This window comes from Ovis aries, chromosome 8 (assembly GCF_016772045.2).
Source record: "Ovis aries strain OAR_USU_Benz2616 breed Rambouillet chromosome 8, ARS-UI_Ramb_v3.0, whole genome shotgun sequence".
NCBI classification, from domain to species: Eukaryota; Metazoa; Chordata; class Mammalia; order Artiodactyla; family Bovidae; genus Ovis; species Ovis aries.
In genome coordinates this window covers 74,024,209-74,040,793 of record NC_056061.1, presented here as the reverse complement: position 1 = coordinate 74,040,793, position 16,585 = coordinate 74,024,209, and the positions used below count along the sequence as shown (strand labels likewise).

The window sequence follows — 16,585 nt, the reverse complement described above, 5'->3', positions numbered from 1 at the left end:
AGCATTTGCATATAACCTATATATCCCATATACTTTAAACTATCTCTAGACTTCTTATATTTAATACAAGGCAAGTACCATCTAAACAGTTGCCAGGTACAACTTCAAACTGCAACGAAAAATTCAAGTTCTGTGCTTTTTGGAACTTTCTGGAAATTTTTTTCTGAATATTTTCAATCTGTGATTGGTTGAATCCTTGAATGTGGAACCCTTGGATACAGAGGGCCAGCTGCATACTGCTTCTTTCCCCTAATCCAACCAAGATCATCATTTTTTATGAAAACCATTTTGTTATGACTGTGTACACATAATTTGCAGCTGAGCCAAGAGGCACTCAGTTACTGTTTCCTTTCTTATAGAATGATTGTTTTCTCTGCAGTTAAAAACTGAAGCTTTTTCTTTTTTTTTTCACTCACTTAATTTTGTTTCTCCCAATAGCTTCTTAATGAAATTTTTATACAGTCAAATCTATTTGTAAGCAACTTCCTTTTTCCTTTTACTTCTCTCTCGTTCGTGTGTGTGTGTGTGTGTGTGTGTGTGTGTGTGTGTGTACGCTCCCTTCTAGTTCTTTTCCTCCTCTGCTCTGAATCTGGACTGCTTACTCTCCCGGCCTGCTGTATGGCTGTCATACCAGGACTGGCCTTTGCAGCAACATGGGCAGCTCTGGCCATCTCTCTCCTGAACGAGGTATCCTACCTTCCTAGACACCATGGCTGCTTCCTTCTGGTTTCTCCCACTCTCTCTACTCCCTCACTTTTTGATGACATTTAAAGCAATTCCTCCTGAAGTATTCTGTGAAACAGTATGTGGAATACTTTTTAAAGAGATTGAGATTTGCAAGTCTAAAATTATCTTTCTTCTATGTATTCAGTGATATGTGCAGGTACAGGATTCAAGATTAGAAACTGGAAATCATTTTCAGTTCAGAATTGTGATGCTTTGCCTCTGACTTGTTCATTCTAATGCTGCTTATCTACAGTTTGATGCCTTTCTGATTACTGACCTTTAATGAATGATCCACTTTGTTTTTCTGGAAACTTTTAGAATATTCTCTTTATAATATTCTGAAATTTCATGGTGATATTGTGAGTTCCCCCCCTTTTTAAAAATTCATTATACTAGGTACTCAACAGATGTTTTTAAACTACAGAATCATGTCTTTCAGTTCCTGGAAATTTTCTTAGGGCTTCGGGCTAACTGTTCCTCATAAAGAATTTCAAGCAGCAGCTCCTCTTTTCAGGCCACAATGTCATTTCTGGTTTCCAAGGTCCTGATGCCTCCAGTTTCTAAGCTTTTGCTGAGTTCTGCAAAACAAGCAGCCTCTGCACTGATACTCCCCTCTGCAGTCTCTTTGGTTAAGCTTCCTCCACCCTTCCAGGTCAGTTATTACTCTATCTGCTTTTCTGTCTTCATACACTGTAGCGTTCAGGACTGTTAAGTATAATCTCCTAGATAACTGAATATAGAGTTTCATATTTCTTGTTTCTGTTTCTTGTTTTTCTAGCTGTTATGTGGTGGTATCCAAAGGAGGCATAAACATCTTGACTCTGTTCTCTTAAAACTGGAAAGCCCCTCCAGCATGTCTATCTTCAAATTTAATCAGATGTAAAGAGCCACCCTCCAAATAATACTCCACCGGCTACTACAAATGTTCAAATTCATACCAAGCTAAAGCCAGAAATGCCCTTCAAGATCACCTTAGGATCTTAGTAGGGAAGATGAGTCCTGTCCCCAAGAATCTTTCATTTAAACACATTTCTATTTTCTATTTTAGATTTTAATTGTTCCCCCTAGGTTGCCAATATTTTCAAAAAAGAAAAAAGTTTAAGAAGTTAAAAAAAACCTGCTGATCATGTGTTCATATATGAAAATTCATTATTTACTTATGACTTGTACAACTTTCTACATCATGTTAATACTTGTTAAAAACTACTAGTTTGGTCTTTTTTTAAAAATAGATAACAGGGCCAGAGAGAATAGTTCATTTTCCTAAAGTCATTCAGTCAATGAGTAACAAGTCAGTAATCAGAACAAATCTCCAAACTTTCAGCTCCCCATACCTGTGTAAACACACACAAAACTACTTCCAGTTTGGGGAGTTAATGAGACTGGGCAAAAGAGAGTCAATTTTAGCCCCTTGTCATCTAGTTAAGAACTATGTAAGAATCACATGTAATAGAAATCTAAGCCAAGGATTATTTGGGCTGACCTAAGTTTATCAGAGTCTTACTAAAATGAAAACTCAATTTTGTACTTAAATATTTCCTTGATTATGTAATATATACTACTGGAATATCCTACCTTCTCACTGCAACTATGCAAATTAAGATTTCTTTCTTTCTTCCTACTATTCTTTAAGATTCAGTTCAAATTTTATTCCTGTATGAAATTTCCTTCACTATTCTATACAACATACTCCCCTTCCTCTGAACTCTTACAATGCATATTTTCTTTTCCCTTCAATATCTATCATATGCTGATGATATGCTATCAAATCATTCATTTCCCTGATATATGTACAACAGATCTCTTCTAGTAAGGTCAGTGAGGATAAGATGTATGACAAATACTTCCTGGTCTTACCCACGAACCTAACATAGTCTTGCACATAACACACCAAGTGATTACCAGGTCATGAACTCCAGAGGGATTTTCCCAATTTTACTGGTGTACTAGTTTTTAAGTTGAATCAAATACTGCTTGAAATAAGACAGTCACGAGCTGCGGCTTAGTCATCTTCATGTCATTTATACAACTGTTTGTATATGAAAAAAACTGCCTACTAACTAATTAAAATACACAGCTAATTAAAATTAAAATTCAAGTTAAAAAATTGAGCATAATTATCAGCCCCGCCCCCGCCAAAAAAAGGGCACAACGTAACATAGATGGTATTTTCAACATCAGTAGAAGTCACTTCCTATAAATGTTTAAGAGCTTTAGTTGAATAAAGTATACAAACACAGAAGAAAAAAAATCAACAACTCACTGCCTGGGGCACAACTGGGGCTGCAGCTCCTACGTGAATAGCATCATAAGGGGCTTCTGCGGCATATCCCATTCGTCCATCCCCCACTGAAAGAAAAAAGTGCTTTAAACACCTGTTCTGATAGAATTACCCAGTGTGAAGAATTATAGGAGGTTTAAAGCGGCGAAAGGACAGATCTTTTTAAAATCACTTAACTAAGTGATGCTGGGACAACAGATAAGTCAAAGAAAAAATAGATACTTTGACCCCCACACCTCACGAATACACAAAAATGAAAGTCAAAAAGATCAAAGGTCTAAATGTAAAAAGTTAAAATGGTAGTATGTCCAAGAAATAATTCAAGGATGTATCTTCATGATTTCAGAGTACCTTAAACAGGATATTAAAAACATTACAAGAAATGGGTTAAGTCTGACTATATTAAAATTAAGAATTTCTAATTATCAAAAAGAACAGTATAAGAGTAAAAAGACAGATCACAGAGTGGGAGAAGAGATTTACAGTGTGTATAAACAGACAAAAGGTTAGTGTATAAAAGTCCTACAAATCAAAGAAAAATATAGCTCAATATCTGAATAGACATTTCACAAAAGAAGAAATCCAAATGGCCAAACATATGAAGAAGTGTTCAACTTCACTGATTAGTATTAAAATACAAAATTAAAACCAGAGAGATACTACCATACACTAAGCGGGTGAGGAGAAAAATTTAGTCATCCCAAGTACTGGGATTGTGATGGGAAGCAATAGGAACCTTGGTATATTATTGATGGGAATGTAAGCTGGTTCAGTCACTCCAAAAAACTGCTTCTGCAATATCTATGGTCACTCTATGAACCTGTAATAACACACCGACAGAAATAAGGTGCTAGTATGACGTGCATATCAGCATCTGGACTTATGTACATTGTGAATATGCAGCACTGTGAGTATCTCTTAATCAGAAACAACCCAAAATATCCATCTACAGTAGCATTAATAAAAAGATTTTGGTAATGTTCCTACAATTGACTGCTATACAGCAATAAAAATTGACTATCATGCAAAAAGAAGGATGGATCTTACAAACATAACAATGAGTGAAAAGTCATTCATCATAGAATATGTACTGTATGATTCCATTTGGCTAACATTCAAGATATTGAACATCATCTATGGAACTGCAATTAGGTAGTAAATGCCTAAAAGTAATGTTACTAGTTACCACTAGGGAAAAGGGAAGTAGTTACAATGATGGAACAGAAAGCAGAGGACTTTCAAAGTGCTGATAATGTCCCATTTCTTGATCAGTGTGGTGATTAAACAGGTGCTTGTTAAGCTTTACATTTATGTTTTCTGCATATTTTGAGGTCTGTTATTTTTCTCAATATAAAACATACTCACATGGAAATGTGTCCACAGATACCACTGAATGGAAAAAAGCAAACTAAAGAACAATATGTAGAGTACAAGTCAATCTAAAAAATTGTGTGTGTACAATTTATTCATACACATATTTATGTCTGAAAAACTTGAGGAAAAAGAGAGGTTTTCTTTATCTTATACACCTCTGTGTACCGTTTACATTTTCTATATTCAACACTGATTACTTTGATGTTACTTCTTATAAAAGTAATGAAGAAAGAACTCAACATGACATTTTCTGAAATGGTTAATAGTCATGTCACCCCTGGTCAAGATAGAACCAGTATGACATTTTAGAGTAATTTATTTTCTTGCTTAGTACTTAAAAGTGAATGTTTTTTAAAAAAAAGCAGCAGTAATAATTAGCTCTGAATATTATGTCGCTTGCATGGGATTTTTCTGAAAATAAAAATTCTCTGGAGAGGAAATTTTCAAACTTTTCTGATACTTACCAACCAGTTGCACCCTCCCTGAAGACAAAAGCATTGGATCATCCTTTCTGACATTATTTATTGAGTCATCTACTAGCTCTTTAATGTGGTCAATTCCTATGACTTTCCCACTAGGTCCAACCTGGAATGAGAATAATTCAATAATTCACTGGTCTTAGTTTTGCTAAGGTGTCAATAAAATATTTATTTATCCAAAGTCATATTTAGTAATGAGAAATCAGGACAAATAAACAGTTTAAGCCTCTAATTTGATTGTTAAACACTCAGTTTATTATAGATTATTTGACAAATAACTTTCTCAGCCATAACCCTAAATGAATAATGATATTTCAGTAATTATAAAACTAGAATTATAAAAAATTTATAATACTAAAAAAAATGGTATCTTTCTTCCTTCAGTTTCTAATTTTTAGACCCAGGATCCTGAAATGGGACTTAGCTACCAATATTAAATGGTAGCTATTAGTGCAACCATTTTTTATTTAAATTCCACTGAAAGTGTGACTTTAAATATTACAGATACATAAAAAATTCTATAGGAATTTCTATACCTGATTCTACTGCCACATGTGGAAAATATAAAAATAAGTAAAATATTAAAAGACTCTAAACATAAATATTAACTGTAGAATGAAATTAACATAATAAAGACTCTGAAGTCAGACTATCTGGGTTTACATTTAAATTTCTTACTTACAACTATATAACCTTGACAAGTTATTCTATCAATCAGGTTCCTCAGCTGTAAAGTGAGGAGGAAGTGGGTACATACCCCATAAACGACAAGAGGAACTAATAAGAGAATACATGAAAAGTATTATGAACACTGACCAGCACATGGTAAACATGTGAAAAACATTAATTAGTATCATTTTCAAAAAGATAACTCAGAAAGAAAATGACTTTTTTTTTTTAGAAAATGACTTTTTAAAAAATGATAATGCCTCTGAAACCATAAACAGTCAAGTATAGAAAACAAGCCATTACATACCATTTCTAGTATTTAATTACATCCCATTAGTGAGGGTTAAACTTATACAAAACAAGTCAAACAACTGAAAAGGAATATCTGAATTCTTATTGTGTGCCTGGCACTGTTCTGGAGGCTTAGAATACATCAATGAAAAAAAGTCAGAAAAATTCCCACCACTCTGGAGCTTACATTCTAATAGTCTGCCAATTATATATTCATAGCAAATTAAATGGATTCTAGTCAAAAAGGATCCATAAACCCTAACTTAAATAGACCATAACCTTCCAAGCTGGACTCCAGGTATAAGATTTTTCATGATCAACCTGACTTGATTATCTGAGCACAGATAAACTTTTACTCCAAGGTGCCTGAGTGGGTCTCCAGACTCAAACTCCAAATAGTCATTATCAGATAAACCTCTGATGATGAAATTTGAAGTATAGTAAAATAAAATGAAAATGCATTCATTTTTCTTAATGTAAAAAGAGCTCTCCTTCAATCCTAATAAACCTATTGTTTGGATATCAGGCTGGTTCTGCCAGATGAGAACTTACAGGAATGAAGTCTGGGAGCTCTTGGTTGCCACTGTTTGATCACAAGAGAAAAGCATACCTGAGAATGCAGAGAACTTGTGGAGGAGAGCCAAGTCAAACCAAGAACCAGAGAGAGACTCACTGTCCATAACAACTTGAGATCTTTCTCTAAATCCAGCCATACAAGAAGCCAGAGAGACCTCTAGACTTTTCCATGATATAACCAAACAATTCCCTTCTAGTTCTGCCAGAGTTCAACTGAATGTTCTGTCACCACCACAACAAAAAGAAATCCTAGGTGACACATACTCTAACTGCTATCTCAAAAGAATTTAAAAAGAAAGAAAACCCTCAAAAACTGCTAGGGAAAAAAATACATGGCCAAATCATATAATATGCTTCTGCTGGGGCCAGAATAGTAAATAAAGCTCTTACCATACGTGCAAAACATGCAGTAAGGATTCCACTTCCAGATCCTACATCAAGAGCTTTAGCTCCTTCATGCAACTGATCAAATAGAAGTTCTAGTGCATATGCATGCTGCCAAAAGAAAACAAAGCAAGTATTCATTTTTCTTCCCAAGATTCTATAAAGTATCTATACCATGGCATACGAATAAAGCTGCTAACTTCTCAACAATTTTTCCACTACAATGAAAACATAACATATTGCATACTTACACCTACAGAGGAATTATGTAAGAACATTCTAGTTTGATTAAAATTCTTGTATTTAAAGTGTTTCAGTAATTTTAGACCTCCAGTATGTGAATATTTAAAATTTAACGATTTCACAGTAAAAAGCTACAAAAAGATTTACAGTGAAAGGTCTCCATTCCACCCCTCTCCCCAACCAGTCTCACTCCCTAAAGGCAACCAATGTTACCAGTTTCTACTGACTCCTTCCAAACATATCCACTTTATGCATATGTAAGCAAATATGTATGTATTTATAAATATATCTTAAAGGAGCATATGTTTGTATGAATGTATTATAAGAACAAATATGCCTAATGAGAGATACTTAAGTTGGCTTCAATATTCCATAACAAATAGATGAAATAATCTTAAAAGGTATTAATATATCATAAGATAATAATCTTTGTAGTAATCTTGTAAAGTATATCTATGGGATAAATAGCTAGAGGTGGAGGTAAGGGGGCCAAAGGATACATATGTTTATGTTTACAGCACAAATTACATGTCAAATAAAGTCATCGGTTAAGGTTTGGATCAAACCAAGAAATAAAGACTTCTCTATTCCATCCTCTTTATGAACTTATATTTTAGTACTTTTCCAAAATATGAGGTTGGAATTGATAAATGGTATCTCAAAAGCTGTCCTTAAATGCCTAGTACGTTCACTACTAAAAATCATCAGATCCAGTAGCAATAAGCACATTCACTATCAGATCTTGGTTGATAAAAATACACATCCATGAATCCATAGTGACAGTAAGTAAATATATCCCTCTGCTGCTGCTGCTGTTGCTAAGTCACTTCAGTCGTGTCCAACTCTGTGCGACCCCAGAGACGGCAGCCCACCAGGCTCCCCCGTCCCTGGGATTCCCCGGCAAGAACACTGGATTGGGTTGCCATTTCCTTCTCCAATGCGTGAAAGTGAAAAGCGAAAGTGAAGTCGCTCAGTCGTGTCCGACTCTTAGAGACCCCATGGACTGCAGCCTACCAGGCTCCTCTGCCCATGGGATTTTCCAGGCAAGAGTACTGGAGTGGATTGCCATCAGTTCAGTTCAGTCCCTCAGTCGTGTCCGACTCTTTGCAACCCCATGAATCGCAGCACGCCAGGCCTCCCTGTCCATCACCAACTCCCAGAGTTCACTCAGACTCATGTCCATCGAGACAGTGATGCCATCCAGCCATCTCATCCTCTGTTGTCCCCTGCTCTTCCTGCCCCCAATCCCTCCCAGCATCAGAGTCTTTTCCAATGAGTCAACTCTTCGCATGAGGTGGCCAAAGTAGTGGAGTTTCAGCTTTAGCATCATTCCTTCCAAAGAAATCCCAGGGCTGATCTCCTTCAGAATGGACTGGTTGGATCTCCTTGCAGTCCAAGGGACCCTCAAGAGTCTTCTCCAACACCACAGTTCAAAAGCATCAATTCTTCGGTGCTCTGCCTTCTTCACAGTCCAACTCTCACATCCATAGCCTTGACTAGACGGACCTTAGTCAGCAAAGTAATGTCTCTGCTTTTGAATATACTATCTAGGTTGGTCATAACTTTCCTTCCAAGGAGTAAGCGTCTTCTAATTTCATGGCTGCAGTCACCATCTGCAGTGATTTGGGTTGCCATACACATACATAAATGGAGGATAGGGAGAAACTGTTTCCAAATGTTCCAAATATAGATGAAATATTGAACTTAGAAAACTGCCGTTTGGCAACAAGTTCAGTAATAACTCATTAAGTCAAAAATCACAAATGGATGCTAAAACTAGTATATTATCACTTGATAAGCTAATACTCTCAAAGTGTTTGCCCAAGACACATTAATTACAAAAGGGAAAAATAACAGCTTTACAATGGAGTGAGAAGTTTCTCAGTGGAGAACCTTGACTGACACTCCCTCAATCAGATGATTAATGTCAGTATCACCAAAAATGGGACACTCTGACGTTACACAACATCTGCGATATTTCAGGCAAAAGTGTGTAACTTACATCTAACCAGGTAGAAAAATCAGACCAACCTAAATTGAGAGGCAATCTATAAAATAACTGGCCTGTATTCATAAACATTTTCAATACTATAAAAGAAGAAAACTAAGGCAATTATTCCAGATTAAAAAGACATGGCAACTGAATGAAACTCCTGATCTGCAACCTTCTTTTTCTATAAAGACATTATTAGAACAACTGATAACATCTAAACGAGGTCTGTAAATTAGCTAACAGTGTTGTGTCAATGTTAATTTCCTGATTTTGACAACTGCAGTATTTAGGTGAACATTCTATTTTTAAAGATAAAGAGCATTCTGTTTGAAAATTATACCTACAGAGTTCATAAATATATATATATATATATATATATATATATATAATATCTTCCTCCCCCCATATAAATAGGGGGAGGGAGAGAGAAGAAGGAGAGAGAGAATAAATGATAAACCAAATGTAGTACAATGAGAACACTTGGGGAATATGGTTAAACATTATCTGGGAATTATTTGTACTATCCTTAGAATATTTCTGTAAGTCTGAAATTACGTCAAAATTTAAAAAAAAAAATTTTTTTTTAATCATCAGATACAGGTACCATTCAAAATGGAGGACAGAATAGAAACTCCCTAACTTAGCTGATAAAAGCCAGAATACTGGTTACCTAGAGGATGGAGGTTGACTAGGAAAAGAAGCCTTTCTGACTGAGAGAGCCTTCTGGAGTGCAGGAAATGACCTGAACATATGTAGACACGTAACATTCATCAAGCTGTACACTTAAGATGTGTGCATTTTGAAAAAGTGAAAGTGAAGTCGCTCAGTCATGTCCAACTCCGCAACCCCATGGACTGTAGGCTACTCTATCCGTGGAATTTTCCATGCAAGGATATTAGAGTGGGTTGCCATTTCCTTTTCCAGATTTTCCCGACCCTGGGATCGAATCCGGGTCTCCCACACTGCAGGGAAACTCTTTACTGTCTGAGCCACTTTGGGGTATACTGCAATTTAATTAAAAAACTTTGAAAATACTGTTTAATCACTAAAAGTGGGTGGTACAAACATTTATGTACCTCCTGATGTGATGAACAGAAGAACCATTAGGAAATTTTCTTGAAAAGAAAAAAAAGGAAAAAGTTAATATGGCTAAGAATCATTTAATGAATTTGGGAACTTCTATAGGATAAATGAACAAATTTTGTCAATAAATAAATGGCATTTTCAAAAGGGAGACTATTAAAATGAAAAGAGACTTTAAAAGACTAAAAAGGTGTAACATAAGCCTCGTTTGGATCCTGATTTAAGTAAATCAACTATAAAAGAATTTTTTGAAATGGCTGGTAAAGTTTGAACATGGACTAGGTATAAGATAATACTAAGGAACATTGTTAGGCATGATATGGTATTGTAGTTGTGCTTTTAATCCTTCAGATTTATACTATTTAGGGGTAAAATGATATTATGTTTGGGATAGCTTTAAAATATTTCAGTAAAAGAGAAATAACTATATAAAACAAGATTAGCAAATTGTTGGTAATTAATGGAGTTGGGTGACTGGCTACATGAGGGTTCCTTATATTATCCTATTTGCATGTGTGGTATTGGAAATTTTCCATATTAAAAATTCTTTAAAAGGCATTGAGGCTATCTTTCCCCACAACTAACACAAAACGTGGAGAAGGCTATTAATAGATGCAGCCTCATATAATTTGTAGCCTCATATAAAACCGTGTTCCAGAAAGTAATTAAGGTTCTGCAGAACTTATTTAGGAGCAAATGTAGACCGGTGGCTACTACGTTTGGGAAAAGAGTTATAGAAAACTAATTTTTTCCATTTTTCATATAGATTCTTTTGCGAAGAGCTTCTTGCCTAATGAGTGTAAACCACTAGTACTATGAAAGAGAGTCCTGGATTAAATGTTCAAAGTATTGCTATAAAGGATATCATAAGGACAATTGGAAAAACTTAAAAGTAATTTGAAGATTAAATAGTAGTTAACGTGTCAATGTTCATGTCCTGGTTTTGATGACTAGCTATATTGTGGTTGTATAGGAGAATGTCCTTTATAGGAAATATACTACATCCTGAAGTATTCAAGAGTGATGGAGCACCATTTCAGCAACATATCAAATGGAGTAAAGAAAGAAAGGTTCTTAATAATATACTTGCAACTCTGTAAGTTTTGAGACTGTTTCAAAAATTTCAAAAATCTCTCATTAACCTTATCTTTCTTTGATGTTTCAAAAAGATAGAGTGGGATACTATCTTTGAATTATCATTATGTACATCAACCAGTGGAACAAAGAAGTGTTAATTAATGAGGTTTCTATGAGACACACTGGTTTAACTTTAACTGAAGAAACTGCTAGAAACATTTTATTTAGTCAAAGCTATTGTTTTTAGACAAAGAGACTTAGCATGAAGAATGGAATCTCTAGTTAAGAGAAAGTTTGCGAACTTTCTTCAGGAATGTCTGTAACTTTTATCAGATATTTTGAAACAATAAGTATCCCCTGCAAGTTTAATAAACCCATTAATGAGATAACAAATATCATATTTGGCTGAAGTAATCAAAGAAACAAAATAACTCCTATAACAGCTGGACTTTCTTGAGTCCAAAAATGAAAGGACTAGAAAGGATTTGAGGTGCCAATCCCTAATTTATAGGCAGTACTGTCCCAACTTAACACCGAAAGAAACTCAGGAATTTTTTTTCAGTACAAGGTTTGCATAAAATTTGTTTTCTTTTAGAGTATCCTAAGCTATTATTAAAATCCTATTCAGATTTAAAATGTCAAGGTCTTCAATCGCAATTACCAGCTTTTTTCACGCTTTTATCACTATAGTTAATATTCTTTTGGATAACCCATGCTCACCTCTAAGTCTAAAATTTAAGTTTTTTAAAAAACTCATTTTCAATAATTATGAAAAATTTCAAGCCCACAGAAAAATTTTAAACCCACAGGAAATGCACATAACACCCTTTTCTCCTCATATAGTCATCAACTGTTTCTATTGTGCCATACTATTTTATCAAACATCTGAAAATATGCTGCGGACATCATAATACTACACTTCTGAAACACGTTAGCATGTACCTGCCAAAAAAAGCAAACTGGGGACATTTTTCTTTGCAACCACATCTCCATTACCACACTCAAGAAAATCATCTGTTTAGTATCAACACTCAAGGGAAGCCTGCAGCCCATGGGTTCAAAGAGTCAGACATGACTTAGCAACTGAACAACAACAAAGTAACATACACACCACACTCAAGTTTCCTCAGTTGTCCCCCAAATCTCCTTTACAGCTGTTCCCTCCAATCCATTCAAAGTTCATGCTTTGCAATCGCCAATTCCAGGATCTTCTCCCCCATTCTTCTGTTCCATTCACCACTTTTCTTTGTCTATCAGAGCACTGACTCCTTTTAAAAGCCCTGCCCAACTGTCCGACACACTACCCACACATTCTAGACGTGTCAATTTCCACATGATTAGATTTAGATCAAAGAACTTTAGCAAGACCACCACACAGGGCTTGCAGGGCACCTCCCATTGCATCACATCAGGATGCACACAGCACTGAACCACCTCACTACTGGACTTGCTCAGCCAAACAACTCAGTAAATGTAGTAACGGCTAGATCACTCTACTTTTCAGGGCATAGCTATCTCTTTGTAATTAATATGTCAAATAATTTGAGACTACAAGGATGCTTTTTGTTCCCCAACAACTTTCCTCTTAATGGTTTAGATTAATTGATGATCTTTGCCTAATTCAACAATTACACTGATAATTACAAAGAACTGATTGTTTAAATTCTATTATTCTTTCCACATTTATTAATTGACATTCTTCTGTTTTTCATCTTTTCAATCCTGCTATTTTTTTTTTAAGTCTCTATGGACTCACAGATTTTTGTTTCTGAATTCACTGTGTTACAATCCATTATCTTCATTATCTACCATTTTTTGATTCTCAAACTGTCTCCAATTTGGTTTCTGGGAATCTCTAAATCTGCTCCCATGTCCTCCTGATAATACCCCAGTAGACTTTAGGTACTTCTTCACTTTCTGAAATTCAGTCACTTCTCCATGAAGTCACTTCTCCATGAAGCCCTAATATTTGAGGTTCATTAAATGCAGATATAGAAACAGTGTATAAGCACATCAAAAGATGCTCATCATCATTATTCAGTTCAGTTCAGTCGCTCAGTCGTGTCCAATTCTTTGCGATCCCATGAATCGCAGCACGCCAGGCCTCCCTGTCCATCACCAACTCCCAGAGTTCACTCAGACTCAGTCCATCGAGTCCGTGATGACATCCAGCCATCTCATTCTCTGTCGTCCCCTTCTTCTCCTGCCCCCAATCCCTCCCAGCATTAAAGTCTTTTCCAATGAGTCAACTCTTCGCATGAGGTGGCCAAAGTACTGGAGTTTCAGCTTTAGCATCATTCCTTCCAAAGAAATCCCAGGGCTGATCTCCTTCAGAATGGACTGGTTGGATCTCCTTGCAGTCCAAGGGACCCTCAAGAGTCTTCTCCAACACCATGGTTCAAAAGCATCAATTCTTCAGCACTCAGCCTTCTTCACAGTCCAACTCACATCCATACATGACTACTGGAAAACCATAGCCTTGACTAGATGGACCTTAGTCGGCAAAGTAATGTCTCTGCTTTTGAATATGCTATCTAGGTTGGCCGTTAACTTTTCTTCCAAGGAGTAAGCGTCTTTTAATTTCATGGCTGCAGTCACCATCTGCAGTGATTTTGGAGCCCAAAAAAATAAAGTCTGACACTGTTTCCACTGTTTCCCCATCTATTTCCCATGAAGTGATGGGACCAGATGCCATGATCTTCATTTTCTGAATGTTGAGCTTTAAGCCAACTCTTTCACTCTCCTCTTTCACTTTCATCAAGAGGCTTTTGAGTTCCTCTTCACTTTCTGCCATAAGGGTGGTGTCATCTGCATATCTGAGGTGATTGATATTTCTCCCGGCAATCTTGATTCCAGCTTGTGTTTCTTCCAGTCCAGCGTTTCTCATGATGTACTCTGCATATAAGTTAAATAAGCAGGGTGACAATATACAGCCTTGATGTACTCCTTTTCCTATTTGGAACCAGTCTGTTGTTCCATGTTCAGTTCTAACTGTTGCTTCCTGACCTGCATACAGATTTCTCAAGAGGCAGGTCAGGTGGTCTGTATTCCCATCTCTTTCAGAATTTTCCACAGTTTCTTGTGATCCACATAGTCAAAGGCTTTGGCATAGTCATTATTATTAGGGAAATGCAAATTAAAACCACAGTGAGATACCACTTCATAGCTACTAGGATGGATAAAATAAAATATACAATAACAAGTGTTGAAAAGAAGTGGCAAAATTAGAACCCTCATACGTTGTTAGTGGGACTATAAAATGATGTAGCCACTTTGGAAGACAGTTTGGCAGTTCCTCAAAATGTTAAACATAGAAATGCCATTTGTTGTTTAGTTGCTAAGTCTTGTTTAACTCTTTTGCGACCCCATGGCCTGTAGCCTGCCTCTGTCCACGGGATTTCCCAGGCAAGAATACTGGAGTTGGTTTCCATTTCCTTCTCCAGGGGATGTTTCCAACTCAGGGATTGAATCCGTGTCTCTTGCATTGGCAGGCAGGTTCTTTACCACTGAGCCACCAAGGAAGTCCATGGTCATTATATTTTAAAAATATTCTTTCCCTTAATTAACTCATCACTAAATAAATAATTACTTTTTACATGATTAGATATCAATGACAACCACCAAAAACTTTAATGACAGTTTCTACCAGAAAGAGTTCCTTCTCCACATCTTGTATTAAGAATAATTAATTTGTTGCAAATAAAATAATAAAACTGATTATGATTAGAAGTTTAAAATGTTCTTATAACCATTTTTTTACTGAAGAAAGCACTCTTAAGAGGAAAAACGTGATCCATTTGCACCCAAATGAGCAACGTTAACTTACCATGTGTGGAGCACTGATTGTTGCTTGGAACCCTGCAAAAGAAGAGGACTACTGACACATTCAGCTGCAAAAACATGAAATGCTCCATGTAATTCCTTTTCTAGCATCTGTACATTATTTTTCATAATTATTTTCACATTTATGATCTCAAGAAATAAAAGCATTTTGTACTTGAGAGTACTGTCATGCACAGTTAAAATTAGAAAATATAATCATGCCAAAGGCTATTTGTGCTCAGTACAACAGTCCCACTATTTCTAAAAATTTCTTCCCCCATATAGTTAGTTAAGGAAGAATTTCACTGACTTGATAAATTTATGATGTTTTTCCCTTCAGATTCATAAAAAGAAAATAAGCTTCCATAAATCATAAAATATGCAAAGTCACTGCAAATTAACTTACATCATATTTTTGGCACCTTAAAAAAAAAAACTGGCACGAGCAACTAGAGGAAATTAAGAGACTAATAAAGTACTTCCCTTTACTCTTTACACTATCACCTAATGTTAATTAAAATAATCTTTTTTTAGTTTTTAGCTTTTAGTTTTTTTTCCAGTATTGCTTCCTCAAGACTTATTTACCTGCTTCTGCATCTGAAGCAATTTTCACTGAGCGGTGGTAGCAGGTGCCTTCGGGGTTCAGAAGCTCCCCAGGATCTTCTCTGCTGACCGTTAAAGTACTTCCAAAAGAAGGCAGCATGGCAGCTGGCCGACAGAATCCTGAGGCACTCCTAAGCCTCAAAGGCGCCCACTGCCAAGGCTCAGCAGTTCAGCAAAGCCTGCTTCAGGAGAAGGAGTTAAATAAGGCACTTTCTAAAAACAAGCACAAACCAGAAAACTCAGGGCAAGTGAAGCAGAGAAGTCAGTAATAACTTTGCTATACATTCCCTTCAATATTGATTTTAGAATTTTCTGCTACTGCAAAAACCAACCTTTGTCAACATTAGAGACACTAAGAGAATTCAGCACGCAGCTTAAACTCTCAGCTTTCATCTGAAGTGCACTTTAAGGAAATGTTTATAGAATTCTTACATATATCCTTCAAGAAAATAGAAACTGTAAGTTTTCATCTAAAGGACGCTTTAAGAAATTGTTCACAAAATTCTTACATATCTCCTTTAAGAAAATAGAAAAGACACTTCATTAAAATGGATCAGCAAGTTAATAAATGGAAAATGGTCTATTTTTACTTACAAATATTAGAGAGCAAATGAGTAAAATTTGTGACATTTTCAAAAATCCAAAACTTACCTATTGATTGTGGAGAATCCATATAAGGGTTACATTTTGCATAGTGGGAGCGGTCTGTGGCCAACATTACTTCAAACACTTTATCTGTCTTGATGATTCCATTTTCTGAAATGAATGAGGCAATACTTAAAAGTTGGGAGTGGCATGATCAGATGTAGTAGTTTAGCATAATTACTCTGGCTACACTGTAGAGACTAGACTGGAAGAGAGCAAAATTGTCACGATGGCTCAGGTAATCGCAATCTGGTCCTTAATAATGAAAGTAAGGATGAAGAAAAGAAGGATTTGAGTTATATTTAGTAGGTAAAGTATACTTGACTGACTAGACTTGGA

At 35.9% G+C, this 16,585-nt stretch overlaps 2 protein-coding genes across 6 annotated transcripts in view; one reads left to right on the top strand and one right to left on the bottom strand.

The window, feature by feature from the left end:
- LRP11 (LDL receptor related protein 11) overlaps positions 1 to 15,177 on the top strand; it is an 82,019-nt gene extending 66,842 nt beyond the window's left edge. The window contains exon 8 of one of the 2 annotated variants that reach the window (XM_042253592.1): positions 14,942 to 15,177. The gene's annotated coding sequence lies outside the window, so the exon portion shown is untranslated. Of the gene's footprint in view, positions 1 to 1,504; positions 14,914 to 14,941 lie in introns of those variants that run through there. The other variant, XM_042253593.2, reaches the window with a different exon arrangement.
- PCMT1 (protein-L-isoaspartate (D-aspartate) O-methyltransferase) overlaps positions 1 to 16,585 on the bottom strand; it is a 43,343-nt gene that overhangs the window by 13,821 nt on the left and 12,937 nt on the right. For all 4 annotated transcript variants that reach the window (XM_042253598.2, XM_027972548.3, XM_027972549.3 and 1 more), the window contains exons 2-6: positions 16,253 to 16,357; positions 15,003 to 15,034; positions 6,787 to 6,891; positions 4,846 to 4,966; positions 2,990 to 3,075 (exon numbers count right to left, since the gene is read on the bottom strand). In XM_042253598.2, coding sequence (XP_042109532.1) covers positions 2,990 to 3,075; positions 4,846 to 4,966; positions 6,787 to 6,891; positions 15,003 to 15,034; positions 16,253 to 16,357 — 449 coding nt within the window. The remainder of the gene's footprint in view (positions 1 to 2,989; positions 3,076 to 4,845; positions 4,967 to 6,786; positions 6,892 to 15,002; positions 15,035 to 16,252; positions 16,358 to 16,585) is intronic.